This window comes from Staurois parvus, unplaced genomic scaffold (genome assembly GCF_062004578.1).
Source record: "Staurois parvus isolate SC_StPar_1 unplaced genomic scaffold, SC_StPar_1.0 ptg000224l, whole genome shotgun sequence".
NCBI classification, from domain to species: domain Eukaryota; kingdom Metazoa; phylum Chordata; class Amphibia; order Anura; family Ranidae; genus Staurois; species Staurois parvus.
Genome location: NW_028318020.1, coordinates 792,016 through 811,669, shown reverse-complemented (window position 1 = coordinate 811,669; position 19,654 = coordinate 792,016). Strand labels below are relative to the sequence as shown.

The following is a 19,654-nucleotide window of genomic DNA, read 5'->3' as shown; positions in this document are numbered from 1 at the left end:
TGACATATCGGCATGGATGTCACTCCACTTCCTCAAACTCAATCTTTCCAAAACTGAGCTCCCGTGCCCCCTCTACTAACTTCTCCATCAAGACCAATAATACAACCATCAGTCCCTCCCCTCATGCCAGGGTACGAGGTGTAATCCTAGACTAACCAACTGTCCTTTCACCCCCAAATCCAATCGCTGTCCTAATCTTGTAGACTTCACCTCCGCAACATCTCCAAGAGATGCCTGTTCTTAACCTCGGAAACCACTAAGCAACTTATTCACTCCCTTGTTATCTCTCGCCTTGACTATTGTAACTCCCTCCTCATTGGCCGACCTCATCGTAGGCTATCCCCTCTTCAGTCTATCATGAATGCTGCTGCCAGACTCATCCACCTTACTAACTGTTCTGTATCTGCCAATCCCTCTCTGCCAATCCCTCCACTGGCCTCTACTCAGTGTCCTCCACCCCTCTCTGCCAATCCCTCCACCAGCCTCTACTCAGTGTCCTCCACCCCTCTCTGCCAATCTCTCCACCGGCCCCCACTCAGTGTTCTCCATCCCTCTCTACCAATCCCTCCACTGGCCTCCAATCAGTGTCCTCCACCCCTCTCTGCCAATCCCTCCACTGGCCTCCATGCAGTGTCCTCCACCCCTCACTGACAATCCTTCCACTGACCTCCACTCAGTGTTCTCCACTCCTCTCTGCCAATCCCTCCACTCAGTGTCCTCCACCCCTCTCTGACAAGACCTCCACTGGCCTCCACTCAGTGTCCTCCACCCCTCTCTGCCAATCCCTCCACTGGTCTCAATTCAGTGTCCTCCATCCCTCTCTGCCAATCCTTCCACTGGCTTCCCATTGCCCAACAGATAAAATTAAAAACATTAACAATAACATATAAAGCCATTTATAACTCCGCCCCAAATTACATCACCGATCTTGTCTCTAAATATCACCCAAACCGTACTCTCCACTCCGCATATGACCTCCTGCTCTCTAGCTCCCTTTTCTTCTCCTCCCATGCTCATCTGCAGGACTTCTCCAGAGCTTTCCCCATCTTCAAACTCTCTACCACAATTTATCAGACTATCGCCTACTCTGCTCACTTTTAGGTGATCTCTGAAAACCGATCTCTTTAGGGAAGCCTATCCTGCCCTCAGCTAATAATGGAATCTTCTACTCCTCCTACCAGACCTTGTCATGTTCCAGAAGACCCAAATCCTTCCCAATCCTATACTGCCCCCTTCAGGTCATTGAACTCTTTATATAGAGAAATGACACCTAGTCTGAGGTCACTTTTAGGTGAAGATAAGCTTTGCCCGCCTAGGTTTATGTGGGGATAAAAGTAAGAGATGGATAGAGAAGAGGACACACATCACAAAACAAGACCCCACAAGACAGGAGACAAGGGACAACAGACGGACACAGACACCCCCTGAAGTGAGCACTGAAAGCTGACATCACTGACACCATACAGTCCATATTGGGAACTAGAACTTTCATTTTCCTCAGATAACTTGTACTCCCCTTATATCTCCAGATACATTGTTTAGTCCGATAACGGTTCTGGTGAGCACAGGAGGGGATGTGACGTCATTTTACCTGCAGTATAAATTATTATCATTTCCCTCCTCTGGGGAAGATTGATTTTACATATCCCTGAAGCTGATTCTGGCTTCTAGTCAATGGTTTATCCGGATGTATACAGTATATATATGACAAGGCAGACTACTTCATGTAACATTACATCTTCATCTCAGATTGTAAGCGGATTGGATTGTCCTGTGTATGGGATTCCAGATCAAGTCATGGCAAGGTACACGTTGAGCGTTGAATATCTGGCTGTAGAGAGATCACGGGGGGGATTTGTATATCTGTTGTCACATGTTGCTGAGTTACTGATTTCTTACACGACATTTCCAGACAGTTGGATGTAATTCATTAATATTTGGAAGTAATTGCTGGCTTGTATTTCTCCCCATTATTGTGGATTAGATCATTGTACTGTTATCTTGTATTGTTTATTATTTATCATCACCTATTATATTTCATCCCCATTTTGTACTGATTTATATTATTAATAAATATATATTTTTGCACATTATTGTGTTTTATTTTGTCTTCCAATTATCACAAATACAGAACTGGGATGTCGGTTACTTTGTGAGAATTAGTAGGGAATCTCCTTCATTCCAGATCCCGCCTGTTTCCATGAATTGTATACGGATTATTTCCTCACAGATAAAGTTCTGACATATTTCGGAGATCCCACCAAGATTTGCCTACATTTGAAACAGATAGAAAAATATAATGGTGCAAGTATAGATATTTTATATTCATTTTCTTGGTTCTGAAAGCGCTGTTGTCAGTTACAGATACAGAAAATGTGTGATGTGAGAAGTGTTCCTAGTAGATGTAGCCATTCTGGTGCCGAATCTGAAGCTATTCTGAGTCAGAGAGATGTCAGAGAATTGGCGACATTTCAGGGGATGTCTTTTGTGAAAGATAAGTTGGACATTAAGCAGGATATGAATGATTGGGTACCTGAAATGTGGAGTAGGATTCCAGGGTATACAAATGATATCTGCTCTGATGATTCACGTGTTGCTGGCTATCTGTATATAATAGCTGAGGATAAAACAAAGAAAGAAAAAGAAACACGGCTGCATAAATCTCGGCCAGAATTTCTTGATGTCATTTTTGAATTGGCAGAACAATTAAATAAAGTAAAATTGGATATCAGGCCAGAGGCTGAGAACGTTAAACACTTACAGAGAAAACTCCATGAGATAGAAACTCAATCTACAAACATTTCTGCTGAGATGGAACAATTGTCAGATAAAATGTTCAATTTTAAGAAAATTATTTGCAAAATAAAGAATTGATCGCTTCTTTAACCACTTCAAGTCTGGACACTTTCCTTCCTGTCCAGGCCAGTTTTCAGCTTTCAGCACTGTTACACTTTGAATGACAATTGCGCGGTCATGCAACACTGTACCCATATGAATTTTTTAGCATTTTTTTGAGACAGATAAAGCTTTATTTTGATGGTATTTATTCACTGCTGAGATTTTTATTTTTTTTGCTATATAAATTAAAATGTCCCAAAATTTTGAAAAAAGTGTTTTTCTTATAAAATTTTGCAAATAAATAATATTTCATCATAAATCTTTGCCAAAATGTATTCCGTTATCTTTTTAGTAGAAAAAAACCCCCAAATTAGTGTATAACCAAAAATTATAATTTTAAAAAAATGCTTTTTAGATTATTATTTATGTTTTTTTAACATACTGTCACCCTAGCAGTACAATGTCACCATGGTGACACTGTATTACTTGTGGGGGATAATGAAGATTTTTTTTTTACACTGATTATTTTACACCCATAAAGGCTGTAAAAGCAATAATTTCTCCTTCACTCTGGCTGCATTCTTGCAGCCATTGATAAATACTGTGTGAGCTGTGATTGGTCACTGCTTGTCACATGGTACAAGGCTGTTGTGAATAGCCCTGTACTATGTGACCTCTGTGATCATTCACAGATTTCACACATAGTAAGCAATGATGTCAGAAGTGACATCTTGCTTACTACTCTGCATGTGATCACTGATTGGCCAATCAGTGATCACATGATTGGGACCTCACACAGAGGTCCCGTACGACGATCGGTGTTCCACTGTGTCTGGAGGACACAGCGGGCACCGGATCGCATTGCTGCGCACTCCCAGGGAGCGCACACAAGCAGGGGGTGGGGAGACTGTTTATAAACAGCCACCTGCCCCTACACTGCCTGTTCTGTCTCTCCAATCTAAGCATTGATAGTGTGATCTCTGTAACTTACAATTGTGATGAGATAGTGATAACTTCATAAGATAAATAGTGCAGCGCTTGATGTTATATGACTGTACCAGTATTGAAGATGGTACAATATCCCTTACTTAAATGTCAGCAGATGTGGACCATACGCATTATATGTGACCAAACACACTATATGTGATCCTCCCAAAAGTTGGAAACAGGAGGGGGAGAAGGAATGACATGAGCTCCAACAATTTTCACTTCACAATACAAAACGCACAATATAAATGCACAGTATAGTCCAATCATCAAAGAAACACAGATGAGTGTATCCCGATGAGATCTTTGTAATGCATGTAGTCCGGCAATATGCAGAAGAAATGAATAAATTGCGCACTCACCGGAAGCACAATAGTCATTGGCGAGGTACAAATAAGCTCAGACAAGTCTCTCAAATGGAAACGAGGTGGATATATGAGATGAGAACTTTATCCCCTCTTGGCCATAACGTAGAGGTAGACATAAATTGCTATATAGATAACAGTTGATGTCTATGTCTTCAACTGTTCATATGGCCGTCTGTATAGTTCTGATTATATTGTGGATTATCAGGAGTATCACTACATTACATGAATATGAATAATACTACCTTAGTTACCATAACAATCTATTTATGTGTTGATTATGATTCATAAGGTTCCTAATATGGCCCATTTAAAAATTAGAAATTTTATTCATATATATTTTTTCTGATATTGGTCATTGCAACTTTTAAAGATTTGTTTCAATTTTAGGTAACTTACTGTATTGAAGTGGGTTTAATGAGGACATATACTGTATGCTTGTGTATATTCATTATAGCCCCCATGTTTTAGTCTATATGATTCCCAATGGCTAATATGTGTATAAATTTATACATGTTTGTATACAGTAATATTGTTTATGCATAATAGCATTGTATATAATTTTTAGTTTCACTACAGTGATTTTTGATCACCATAGATTATTCAAGAGTTAAATATATGTTATGAATGGGCACATAAGATACCACATGTGACACTTATTAAATTAAGTATGATGTATCTAATTTTTATATCATAGCCTCTCCTAGGTAAATGAGACATTGTATAGTTTTTAAGTATATCCCTAACTGTTCATTTACTGTCCCTGCATTTGTGCAGATATAGTGAGTGTGTATTCATTCTGTGAGACCACGGGAATATGGCGGTTCCGTTCACGCATGCGCACTGCTGTACCGACCCACGGTAAAATGGTGTCGGTCTGTTGTGCTCATTCGCACATGCGCATTTATACAGCCAGCCCCTGGGAATATGGCGCCGATCCGCATTGATCGGCGCTTCTTCTATTTTCATTTTGTGAGACTACGGGAATATGGCGGTTTCGTTCGCGCATGCGCACTGCTGTACCGACCCACGGTAAAATGGCGTCGATCTGTCGTGTTCATTCGCGCATGCGCATTCATACAGCCAGCCCCCGGGAATATGGCGCCGATCCGCATCGATCGGCGCTTCTTCTACTTTCCCTTGGGGGTACCTGGGGAAGCCTGGGACTGCGACATGTGGGAGAGAGGGGTGAGCCCCTCCCCATCAGTTTATTCATTTGTGTGGAATATGTTCCACCGCAGTTGGATATGCGGTGGATGCACATATCATTTAGACCACTACAAAATGGCGCCCGGACGCCCGCACATGCGCAGTATGCGGGACTTCGGCAAAATGGCACCCAATTAATTTTATTACAGGCACACAATATACTCTATATATATGGCTTTTGTGGCGTCCGGCAGCTATGGCTCTTATTCCTTCTGATGATGTACGTGTGATACGAAACGCGCGTCAAGGAGGAGCCCTTGCTAGCCGTGACGCTAAACCGCCGGATCAAAGGGGGTCCGGCGGCCACTCTTCTATACCAGCTGGTCAGTGTGTCATTCATGATATCCTTAGTGCACAAGGATTGATTTTATTCTCATTTTTATGTTAAGTGTGGTGTTTTTTAACATACAATAAATTTTTTTCATAATTTAACATAAATACTACACTATGGGCATTCCTTTTTTGCTCCACATCGAGCATTTAATTCCTCAGGACCACCAGGCGATTACCCCAAGGCTCAGAGATATATTTAGCTGATCCTGTTTGGAACCTGTATGCCAGTAGGAATCCCCAGATGGGTCATCTTTCATCATAGAACCACCTTTTCGGAGTTTCCTTTCATCCACAGTCGGAGTGATCTTTGGTGTATGAGACACAAACGCACATTTAAATTGTGCTTCCGGTGAGTGCGCAATTTATTCATTTCTTCTGCATATTGCCGGACTACATGCATTACAAAGATCTCATCGGGATACACTCATCTGTGTTTCTTTGATGATTGGACTATACTGTGCATTTATATTGTGCGTTTTGTATTGTGAAGTGAAAATTGTTGGAGCTCATGTCATTCCTTCTCCCCCTCCTGTTTCCAACTTTTGGGAGGATCACATATAGTGTGTTTGGTCACATATAATGCGTATGGTCCACATCTGCTGACATTTAAGTAAGGGATATTGTACCATCTTCAATACTGGTACAGTCATATAACATCAAGCGCTGCACTATTTATCTTATGAAGTTATCACTATCTCATCACAATTGTAAGTTACAGAGATCACACTATCAATGCTTAGATTGGAGAGACAGAACAGGCAGTGTAGGGGCAGGTGGCTGTTTATAAACAGTCTCCCCACCCCCTGCTTGTGTGCGCTCCCTGGGAGTGCGCAGCAATGCGATCCGGTGCCCGCTGTGTCCTCCAGACACAGTGGAACACCGATCGTCGTACGGGACCTCTGTGTGAGGTCCCAATCATGTGATCACTGATTGGCCAATCAGTGATCACATGCAGAGTAGTAAGCAAGATGTCACTTCTGACATCATTGCTTACTATGTGTGAAATCTGTGAATGATCACAGAGGTCACATAGTACAGGGCTATTCACAACAGCCTTGTACCATGTGACAAGCAGTGACCAATCACAGCTCACACAGTATTTATCAATGGCTGCAAGAATGCAGCCAGAGTGAAGGAGAAATTATTGCTTTTACAGCCTTTATGGGTGTAAAATAATCAGTGTAAAAAAAAAATCTTCATTATCCCCCACAAGTAATACAGTGTCACCATGGTGACATTGTACTGCTAGGGTGACAGTATGTTAAAAAAAACATCTTATATTGTTTATTTGAAGGTTGATGGTTTTCCTTTTTAGTGTATCAGCTGCTGTGTCGGTTAGCGCTCACTGAATCCCTCATTACCATAGCTATAACTTCAACCTCAGTTGGATACCACAGTCAGTGACTCAATCGATAAGACATCTTGCAGATCTTGTGAAGTTTATTCCATAAACTGAGAGAATCTTACAACAATGAACATTCGATAGGTCAAAAGATCATAATGTTTCCTGCTTCATGCCATGAGGCTAGAGCTGCAATGCATTCCTGGGAAAGGGGAGGGCTATCTATACAACATTAACTAAACCAAAGGAAAGGGAGGAGCAGAGAAAAAATATAGAAAACACTTAAAGGCATATGGCAGTCATGTGAAACATGACACTGCCACCATCTGGCTGTTTATATACAACGGCCGGATGGGAGATGGTTAAGAATCTAGATCACATTTCTGAGGAGTTGTCTGACTGCAAAGGGATAAAATCAACTTTAGAAATGAGAATGTGAAAAGCTGAGCATTGCGAATACCCATCTCCAGCATGAGGTAGATGTCCAGAACCGCACATATCAGCAATTGGTACCGGAGACACAGGAGCTAAAAGCCAGCAGTACAAGGGTTAAACCTTCTACTTGGCAGACTACAAATGTCATTGAACCCTTTAGCAGCTCACACCCAGACCATTCTATGAGCCCTAAAATTGTAATCCCATTAAAATCAGAGGCTTTAGAATCTGAGAGTAACTACAGTGACCCCCCAGATGAGGATGAAATGCCTTCCAGTAGGGAACGTTATCTTCCTAAATTAAAACCCATCTCACTTCATAAACACCCCAAAAGTGAGAGAAAATCCCAGAGGCCTGTGTATGATACCACCAAAGTGATACCATTCCTAACAGAAACTGTGGGCCTCTTTACTAAGAAATGATCCCTTCTATAATTGATCACACAGAAACCTACGAGGAGGCGATGATGACCCGAAGTTTGAATTCTGACAAACAGAAAACTGAATTTGTCCCATGGGTGTCTCAGCCAAAGCACAGGAATTTCTTGACTTGCCTCAGAGACACGGGTGTAATAAGATGGTCTGAAGTGGTATCAGAAATAAAAGCAGAATTTGGTCCCTACAGCTCAGCTACTGCTGATAAAAGAGACATTTTGACTTTAAAATGTCGGCCAAATCAAAGTCCCCGAGAGTTTTTGTCAGTTCTCAAGAATGCCTACAGCCTGGCTGAAAAAGATCCTGATTATGACAGCCCTGAATGTGTCCAATTGTTTTATGATGCTTTCCCAAATAAAAAAGAAATGATTTTGGCCCGAGATTACAATCCCAGAAAAACTCTGGATTGGCTACTGACAGAGAGGACCGCCCTCTACGCTGGATTACAGCATGGGGAAGAGTCTCAGGGCAGGAGATTTACAAAGCCCACAGAAAACATAGCTGAGACTCAGATTAAAAAGGATCCCAGAAAGTTTGAATCCCCAAAAAGGAGTTATGCTGAAGTTGTTGAAGCTCCAGACCTCTCAGTCAGAAGAAGTCTAAACCCAATCTGGATTTCAAGAAGGTCCCCGTCACTGACAACTCAGACAAAAAGCATCAATTTACTAACCGACAGGAGAAATCAGGGAGGTTATTACCAGAATTACAGGTCCAACCAGAAAAAGGTCCAATCTGGTTCTGAAACAGAACGTTCTGTCAGATCCCAGACATCCAATTCCAAAACTCCAAACCCAAAAGTTCATTGGAAAAGTAGAAGTAATCTATATGAAGCCTGGAGCAGATGCAGGTCAGTTCAGTGTATTAGCAGAACAAATGGGGAAATAACCAATTTCTTCACTGCTAACACTAAGAATCCTTTTTTCGGGAATCCCAATCCTGCAGAAAATCGTCCTCAGTAGGAAGCAGGAATGAACAGGTTAAAGCATCAAACAATGATAATGCCTGTAATGTCCCGATAAACAAGAGAGCACAAATGAAGCCAAGTGTCTGTATGTCTGAGAAGGATTGAACCTGTCCTATGCCAAAAGGTAAGGGGGGGCAGAATGTTTGTGTTTCTGTATTACAGCCCACAGAATCCTCCACAATGAAAACGTGACAAGCCGTCCAAGGAGCTTCCATGTGAAGAAGAAGGGGGGGTCAGCGGATGAGACAAAGCATAAAGACACCTTCACTTCTCCCCCAAGGTACCTCTGCCCATTACAGGACATTGACAAAAGGTATTCCATTGAAGTGGAATGACATCATCATTTACCAAAGATCATGGCTTTATTAGACACGGGGAGCCAAGCAACTATTAGAACTCAGAAAGATTTCCAACAAATCCAAGACTTCTCTTCAGGGAAATATAAAGGTGAAAAGTTTCCCAGCAAAACCTGTGAGTGTATCCGGTACAGCCATGAAGGTATCAGGTACGGCTTGGCTACATTTCATGGTGGGAAATAAAAGAATCTGCCATCCCACACTGCTAGTTGGTTTGCCCTATGACCCCTAATTATTGCTATAGATCTCCTTCAGAGATGAAACCCTGTCATTGATTTTATCAGTGAGGTTATATGGTCACAGGTCAATGTGCCAATTAATTATGAGAACTCCCAATCCTATCACAATCCGTGTAACTGCCACGTGATGGAGGAAAGACCGGACTCTATTGAGGTCCATTTCAGGAACAGCCAAATTCCAGATGTTTCCTTCTTACAGGCAACACCTACCTCCACCTTATGTGGACAGGAGGAGAACACCACATGTGTGTCCCCTGAAAGAGTCAGAGATGTCTGCCTGGAAGGGGACGTTCTATTCACCTCCATAGAGAAGATACTGACTCTACTGGGTTCAGTAATCATACACAATTCCTAGCAAGGATTGGAAAGGTGAATGAGGATGTGTTCTTTCCCTTCAAAGTCAATGACCTGGGAAGAACTAAAAAGGCTAAACTGGCTTTACACCGGGAAATAGTTACATTGGTAGAGATCTACTAAAACAAATGTCTAATCCTAAAGTAGTCAGGTATCCCAACCCTCAGGATAACTGGATCCATGATCTGGATAATGACTCCAAAAGTCAGAATATTATTGCCAAATGCATGTTATCCATTTCAGTTGGGGGTAAAACGGCCAATCATTTATTCCTGGTAATCAATGAGCCCCGGTATCAGATTTACATTGGCAATGATCTAGTACATTGCTTTGCCATACACATGGATCTGGTGAATTCCACATTGTGGACCAGATTAAAGGGATCTATGTAAATTTATAGATGAACATGAAGCCCTTAAATCATCCCAGATAGTGCCATATGCAGGAAACATATTAGTACCACATGATGTACCTATACAGGTACAAAAAGGACAAAAAGAATCCTGATGCATTTATATGTCTCTCAAATAAGATGCAACAATCAAGAATTTTGGTAAATCCTACACCAATGGTGAATATCCAGTCATTGAAAACCCAAATAATTATTAATAATGGAGCCCCAAATGAAATCTCTTTGCCCCAAAACATTATAGTTGGTTTGGCTTTAGATTTAGCGCTGGATTGTGCCCAAGGTTATTGGACAGTCAGGATAAGTCCTGGAGACCAATGCAGACTGGCCTTCACCTTGGATAAAGAACAATATACCTGGACCCGTATGTCTTTAGGTTACATAAACTCAGGCCATGAATTTGCTGGTTCTTACATAAGGCCATGCCTGATGCTGCAGAGAGAGGAAATGTAACATTTGTGGATGATATTTTATTGAAAAGTACTTCTGTTGAAAATCATATCCAAAACATGAGACGTGCTAAATCAGCTGAGAGAGGCAGGTGTTACAATGTCATTACAGAAAGCCCAATGGTGCCGTACCAAAGTCACCTTCCTTGGACATGAAGTGACCTCTGAAGGCCTAAATCCACAAAAGAAGAAAGTGGAGGATGTTGTGACGGAAGTGTAGGCAGGACAGGACAGACAAAGAAGATGGTAAACACACAAAGCTTTATTGAACTATGGAAGGCACTCAATCAGGGCAGGAAGGTAGCGTCCAGGTACCCAAAAAGGGGAAGAGAGGGGAGGAGCCCAAAATAATTGTAATACAGCCCACGATAGGGTACTTCGGGTAGCGATGGCCCAAGCACTCAGGGGGCAGTCCAGGTAGCTATAATCTGGGCATGCAATGGGGCAGTTCAGGCAAGGGTAATCCGAGCCCACAATAAGGACAGTTTGGGCAAGGGTAAGTTGGGCACATAATAGGGGCAGTTCATGGCACTCCGCAACATGCAGCTTCTACGGACACTCACAGTAAGTGGCTTGCAGATACTCAGCAGCAGGCGGCTTCTAGGGACACTCACGGTAAGTGGCTTGCAGACACTCAGCAGCAGGTGACTTCTAGGGACACTCACAGTAAGTGGCTTGCAGACACTCAGCAGCAGGTGGCTTCTAGGGACACTCACAGTAAGTGGCTTGCAGACATTCAGAAGCAGGTGACTTCTAGGGACACTCACGGAAGCAGGCTTATGGGAACTCAATGGTGTCTTGGCTGTGGAGTCTGACCTCAGCACAGCTCCCACACAGCTCTATAGGGACAACAGCAGGCTCACAGGGACTCAATGGTGTCTTGGCTGTTGGGTTTGACCTCAGCTCAGCCCTCACACAGCTCTCTAGGGACAACAGCAGCCTCACGGGGACTTAGCGGGATCTTGGCTGTGGAGTCTGACCTCAGCACAGCTCCCACACAGCTCTCTAGGGACAACAGCAGGCTCACAGGGATTCAGAGGGGTCTTGGCTGTTGGGTTTGACCTCAGCTCAGCCCTCTAGGTACAACAGCAATCAGTAGAAACTCAGCATCTAGGGAGGGTAATGGAGGGGCTCTCGGACAGTCCCGGTAGGGAGAAATAAGGGGGGGAGTTCACAGACAGTCCAGGCAGGGGAAACGGGGGTATGGACACTCACAGTTCTGGCAGGGGTTCTTTCTGGCTCCCAGCGGTCATCAACAGGCAACAGCAACCCTCAGTACATGGCAGGTACTCCACAAAACACACAGCAGCAACGGGTAATCCTGGCCCCAGCATATTAGGCAGCGTATTGTGGGGCCCACAGCAGATATTTCTGGTGCATGGCAGCAGTGGGTAGTCCTGGCCCCAGAGTATTAGGCAGAGTTGCAGTGGGTACCGGCTGTGGGGGTTTGGCCACAGCTCAGACCCCTCACAGCACCCTGTCCTGAGTGGGGGATGAACACACACCCACCTGGGTCCTGCGCCGGCCTTCTTAAGCGAGCGCAAGACACTTCCTGGTTGCTCTGGCAATGGCCGGTCCAGCGTCGGGTTGCTGGGGCAACGAGGCACGCCCCTTACTCTGGCCGCACTTTTGGGAGCGCAACATTTGTCTCCGGTGGGTGCAGAGCTCGGGAAGCCTCCTGCCCATGCTGCGCCCGCCGGGGGGCATGTGGAGACAGGTCGGTGGTACCGCACTGGAACCCCCTGTGGGTGGTCACTTTCCCCCCATCCTGCACAGCCTTTCTTCAAAGGGTACATCAGGATGTGAAGAGGTGACAAGAGGTGGGGGGGAGAGGTGCCACTTCTCATCCTATGAAGAGGGTGAGGGGACACAGGGGAGACACAGGCACCGGGGGGGGGGGGTTGGGGTGGCAGGAGAGGAGCAGGCACTCCGTGACAGATGTGATGAAGTGTAAAACACCTCCCAACATCAGTGAAGTGAGATCATTTGTGGGTGTGATGAATTACTCACGTACGTTTATTGATGACTAGGCAGAAATCAGGAAACCTTTATTGACATTACTAAAGAAGAATATACCATGGACATGGGGGGGGCTCAGGAGCGAGCCATGAATGAGCTGACAAGGAAACTCACCCAAGCCCCGTGCCTGGCTTATCCAGAAGGAGGAAAACCCTTCTATCTGGGAACTGGATTCACAAACCTCAGTATCAATGCTGTACTGGATCACAAACCTCAGTATCAATGCTGTACTGGATCACAAACCTCAGTATCAATGCTGTACTGGATCACAAACCTCAGTATCAATGCTGTACTGGATCAAATACAAGACAATCTGAACCAATCATTGCCTATGCCAGTAATTCCCTGTCACCTGTACAAATCACATCCAATGACTGTGAGAAAGCATTACTAGCCCCAGTCTGGGCCCTTCACAACTGTAAAAGTTACATTCAGGGTGAGGAAATAATAATATAACTGAACATCAACCTCTGCAATATTTACAAAGTGACAAATCCGAGATGGTAATTGATCACCCAGCAGAATCCCTGCCTGGACATTATCCTCACAAGGATGGCCATTACAAGTCCCATATAAAGGAAATAAAGAGTTGTATCCGAGGTCCGGCCAACTCCAGGATTGTTCAGCTCCTTCTCATACAGAAGAGCCATTAGATGACTTCTTAGAAGAACAATGATCTTCCCCTTACAAGGCCGATGACGAGGACTACTGTCCATTACTGCCATGTGTATATATTGATGGCTGTGCTTATCACACCCCCATAGACCAGGAAAGACAATGAGTAGCCGGCATTGGAATCACCCGGACAGGATAATTCCCAAATGTATCAGTAGGGGGCAGTATTGGTGCCAAGAGCAGCCAAGTGCTGGAATTCCCAGCTGTATACAGAACTGTTCACATTGCTACAGACCATAATATCAAGGAGTTTGTTGTCGTCACGGATTCCATCTGTGTGTGGAACAGTTTTGTGGAAGATCTGCCGACTTGGAAAGGAAACAACATGTTCCGATGTAATCAATAGAGTATAGGTGAGCGCACAAAACACACAAATGAGCTGCTGGCATAAAAGGACAGAACCCCGAAATCCTCTGCTAAATGGTCAATAGGTATGCAGCGCTAATACAAAGGATCTGGTGAAAACAATGAATAACTGGAGAAAATCCAGTGACAAGAAATATGGTGAATGGATTAAAACCAAAATAAGCACAAATAAATGGATAAATATTCCACTAAAATGTATAAGTGTAAACATAAATAAATAAAGTGCATAAAGTGCAAAAACGTGCTGATGAATCCATATTCCAGTAAACTCGTGACTGGATGAGAATCGAGATGGTGATCGTTATAACACTTCAAGTATAATAGTGATTCTGGTGACTGGGAAGCAGGAATATTGGAAATAACTCCAGTGCAGGGGTGGACTGACCATTTGGAAACTCGGGCACTGCCCGAGGGCCCGGGGTCAGTAGGGGGCCCCATGAGATGCCCCTTGTACCTTTTTCATAGGCTTTTTTGAGTTTGGATAAGGATACAGGGGCCCCATGATCCCCTATTGCCTGGGGGCCCCATGAGTTGTCAGTCCGCCCCTGCTCCAGTGCTCGTGACTTCAGATGGTGATAGAATGGTATGTTCTTGCTCTTACAGGAAGTTATATGCACATGTAACAATACCCTCCAAACAGGACCCTGGTGGTCATCATGGATGTGGTCAGGGCAGAAGGGGGCTCCACTGACACACACACAGCAGGGGGAGCACTCCAGACATCACTAACGGACCAATCCATTACAGGGAGTGGGGGAGGAACTGCTCCTTAATATCCAATCCAGCCAAGGGGCACCGATACTGTCAGATGTTACTCTTCCACCTTCCACGGCTTAGTAATCAGCCACCACACATGGATATTATAGTGTAGGAACTCTGTAATAGATATGGGCAAAGAATCCAAATATTGATGCTGAAAAATCAAGCTTACATATGCAGTGATAAAGATGGCCGCCGGACCAACATGCGGTCTCGGCAGCGTGACGTCAGCACGGCAAGGCTCCTCCCTGACGTGTTTCGTTGGACAGCATGTTATCGAAAGGATGTCTTTACCGCTGACGTCATCCGCTATTTATAGCTATCGCACGCATGCGTGACGCGGGCGCCATTTTGTGGAAGTCCTGCAAGGCAGCTGGACAAAACGGAACCGCTTAGGGAAAACCACTCAGCCCACCAGGGAATGCAATACAAAGGAATGAATAATAAATGCTGAACAGTAGGATGATAAATAAAGGACACAAATAAGAGCGGCTAAAGAAATAAATGACTATACATAATGGCCGCCATTTTATTGAAGGATAACAATATTAATTATAGGGATAATACAGGAGACGGTCTCCATTTTGTTGTAGACCCCTAAAATGATATGGAAGAATGAATGTATATATAAAATAATGAATAATAATACTCTGCCAATTATAGGGAGTGAGCCAGCTGGGATTATAATATACAATGTATACATAACAACATGATGTCATCAAACTAGATATAGCGTATTGCCATTCACCTGGAGGACCTCAAGTGCCATAATGTCATAACAACAAAACTATTGGATTACAGAACCATTATAATATTAAACATGTCTGATAAAAAGATACTTTATTATTACAAATATAAGAGATGAAGTGTGTATAGAAAAGACAATTAACAAAATGTAATATTCAGAGCCAATTAAAACATAAAATATTAAATTCCAAACATATGGAAATAGTAAAAGAAAAACCATCATCTGTATTCAGTGCTCTAGGTCAGGACTCCATTGTTATTCTTCTCCTGATATCAAAGGCCAACCCGGTCCCACACTTCATCCATGTCTTTGGGGACCTCTGATCTCCTTATCAACTGTTTCTTCCATGATGAAGATCAGCCATGGAGTATATCTGAGGTGTATATCAGGGTGTGCTTCTTCCCCACATGAGAGCTGGGATGTCCAGCAACATTCATCTAGAAGACATTTCCCGCACTCAAGGCACTAATACACCTCCAGGGTTGTGTGGGGCCCCTGATGTACAGGAAGACAGGACTTCAGTGAGGAAAATTTCCCTCACTCAGGACAGGAAAGTGGCTTCTCCCTCGTGTGAGATCTCTGATGTCTGGAAAGATTCGACTTATCTGAAAAACATTTCCGGCACTCAGTACAGGAATATGGCTTCTCCCTCGTGTGAGATCTCTTATGTCTATAAAGATTGGACTTAGCTGAAAAACATTTTAAACACTCAGGACAGTAATACGGCTTCTCCCCCGTGTGAGATCTCTGATGTTTATGAAGATTGGACTTCAATGAAAAGCATTTCATGCACTCAGGACAGGAATACGGCTTCTCCCCCCTATAAGATCTCTGATGTCTGTAAAGATTGAACTTCACTGAAAAACATTTCCCGCACTCAGGACAGGAATACGGCTTCTCCCCTGTGTGAGATCTATGATGTATGTAAAGATGGGACTTCACTGAAAAATATTTCCAGCACTAGGAACAAGAGTACGGCTTCTCCCCCGTGTGAGATCTCTGATATTTATGAAGATAGGACTTCTGTGAAAAGCATTTCCCGCACTCAGAACAGGAATACGACTTCTCCCCCGTGTGAGATCTCTGATGTTTATGAAGATAGGACTTCAATGAAAAGCATTTCCGGCACTCAGGACAGGAATATGGCTTCTCCCCCGTGTGAGATCTCTGATGTTTATGAAGATTGGACTTCAATGAAAAGCATTTCATGCACTCAGGACAGGAATACGGCTTCTCCTCTGTGTGAGATCTCTGATGTGTGTAAAGATTGAACTTCACTGAAAAACATTTCCCGCACTCAGGACAGGAATGTGGCTTCTCCCCTGTGTGAGATCTCTGATGCCTGGAAAGATGGGACTTATCTGAAAAACATTTCCCACACTCAGAACAGGAATACGACTTCTCCTCCGTGTGAGATCTCTGATGTTTATGAAGAATGGACTTCTCTGAAAAGCATTTCCCACACTCAGGACAGGAATACGACTTCTCCCTCGTATGAGATCTCTGATGTTTATGAAGATAGGACTTCAATGAAAAGCATTTCCTGCACTGAGGACAGGAATACGGCTTCTCCCCTGTGTGAGATCTCTGATGTGTGAAAAGATTGAACTTCACTGAAAAACATTTCCCGCACTCAGGACAGGAATATGGCTTCTCCCCCGAGTGAGACCTTTGATGTGTGTAAAGACCGGACTTCTGTGAAAAACATTTCCCACACTCAGGACAGGAATACGGCTTCTCCCCTGTGTGAGATCTCTGATGTCTGTAAAGACTGGACTTCTGTGAAAAACATTTCCCGCACTCAGAACAGGAATACAATTTCTCCCCTGTGTGAGATCTTTTATGCACATTAAGATTGTATGTAGAACAGAACCTCTTTCCGCACTCAGTACAGAAGAACCTCTTCCCTGTTGGAAGGCCGGCCCGGTCCCGCACAGTCTGAGGTTCCTCAGGATACGAGGAATCCGATGGTCCATCTACACTGGGTGGTGCCGGATGGACATTGGAGGGAGCCGGGTTTTCTCCTGGACTATACTGTGTGATGTCCTCATCTTCTACTTTCCAGTCTGGAGACAAAGTGAGACAATCCTCGGAGGTTTTCCTCATATCCCGGCCATGGACTAAAATACAAAGACAAAGAGGATTACTAGACAGGAGCTGATTGGTTCCCCCAAACCAGGACTCCGCCCACATCAGGCAGCTTGGTCTCTGAGGAGCTTACAATTCCACCCTCAAGGGAACTAGGAAATGGCTCCTCTGATCTCCTACCAGGTCATTTCTTTATTCATGGACCTTAGTCAGAGAGTGAGGAAACAACCAGAACTGACTTTTATAGGAGGGACAGTGATGAGGGGATTATAGGACGAGGATCCCCACCCCCTCTATCACTCATCGCCATTTTCCCAACACAAGAAGTACTGCACTTCCTTATTTAGTCCATGATTTAGTCATGAAGAACAGCGGGGCTGAGCCCCACCAGAGGTCAGAGAGTGAGGATGGGGGGAGAACAACCAAGATGAAGACTGGACTGATCCTGAAGACCACCATCATTGGGGTATTGACTCCTCCCTCATTATCACTTTCTGTTTAAGGGTCAAAAGTTGGAGGATGTTATCACATTATTATCACCATGTAAAAGTCTGTGCTCCAATCACATCATCCGATATAAAATGTCCAGCTGGGAGGAAATGGGGGGAACAAAAGAGAATCCATATTATGTGTATATATAGCAGTGGGGGGAGGGGGAGAGCAGAAGTCAGGACTATGGAATGTACAACATAGAGTATATAGTGCAGGGGTCAGGAGTATGTAATGTACTACATGGAGTATATAGTGCAGGGGTCAGGAGTATGTAATGTACAACATGGAGTATATAGTGCAGGGGTCAGGAGTATGGAATGTACAACATAGAATATATAGTGCAGGGGTCAGGAGTATGTAATGTACAATATAAATTATACAGTGTAAGGGTCAGGACTCATAATATTGGTATTCAGTAATCAGTGGAAGATTAAATGTTTACTGTAGACAAGTTGCAGAGATCCCACACCGCTGCCTCCCATCTCCTGAGACTGCACTCAGTGACTTGGGTCTGAGACACTACAGACATATCCCTCCACCCGGCACAGCCAGCAGATAACAGAGCAAGGAACCCTTGGAGAAATGTTCTATCATAGATCCTGTTAGCCCCATGATAAGGGGTAGAAGACCCAAATCACATCAATCAACAGGTCAATCAACACCTATTGTGAACATCAACACTTTGCTGCCAGCTGAACCCCAGAACCTCCATAAATCCAGTCTAGAGACATAAATTGTGTCTGCAGCACAGAGAAGGAAGATTATCCGAGAGAAATCCAGGAATACAGGACGGGGAACACAGCTCAGGAAAGTGACCAGGGGATTACAGGCTGATATCACCCAGTCCCCGCCCTACTCTGGACCAATCAGTGAGCAGTATGGGTGGAGGAATGGATTTAGTGTTCATGACCCACCTGTGCTGATCTCTGTAGGAGTGTCCTCCTCTATAAATGTCCCCGTTATTCCATCCTCCTCCATAGACTGCTGATCATCCCTCACATACGCCTCTTCTTCTTCTGCTTTCACCTCAAATTCTATATCGATTGGATCTCCACTCTAAATCAAGGAAATGAGAGAAAATATCATCTGAAAAATGCAAGATTTATGATTGTGACATCACACACAAAATCCATCATCTCTACAAGTCCATGTTCTAGATGTTCCATCCCACCAACCTTGCAACGATGAGGGATGGTGTGACCTTCCTGTGTGGAATCCCGGGAATACAGAGGACGGGGACATCTCTCTGGTGGGTTCCTGGTATTAGGTGGCTCCATCATATCCTTGTGTCCTTCTGAAAACTCCTCCATCACTCCATACTCCTCATCCTCCTCTTTATACTCTTCTTTAACATCAATATTATCATCCCCGAGGATTCCACTCTGAAAGATATAATAAAACATTCATTGTAACAAACATGCTGTGTATAAATCACAACTACCAATAATTGTCATCATCTACCTGATGATGGTGAGGGATGGTGTGACCTTCCTGTGTGGAATCCCGGGAATACAGAGGACGGGGACATCTCTCTGGTGGGTTCCTGTAGCTGGATGACTCCACCATGGTGTCCTGGTACAGATCTTTGTGTTCTCTTAGAAGCTCTGACTCCTCCATCCCCCCATCCTCATCCTCCTCCTCTTTTATCTCTTCTTTAACCTCAGCTTTAGGATCTCTCAGGTTTCCACTCTGAATATATAATAAAAATGCCATCAATGGTAACAATGCAGATAATGTACAGATCCTAATGATACTATTAGTGATTGTTCATCATCTACCTGATGATGGTGAGG

The 19,654-nt window shown here is 43.8% G+C and overlaps 1 protein-coding gene across 1 annotated transcript in view; it reads right to left on the bottom strand.

Moving 5' to 3' along the window:
• Positions 1–15,356: 15,356 nt before the first annotated feature.
• LOC149460604 (uncharacterized) overlaps positions 15,357–19,654 on the bottom strand; it is a 95,365-nt gene continuing 91,067 nt past the window's right edge. The window contains 2 exon segments of the mRNA XM_089679455.1: positions 15,357–17,401; positions 18,776–18,911. Of these exon segments, the coding sequence (XP_089535581.1) occupies positions 15,819–17,401; positions 18,776–18,911 (1,719 nt within the window). The 3' untranslated portion in view covers positions 15,357–15,818.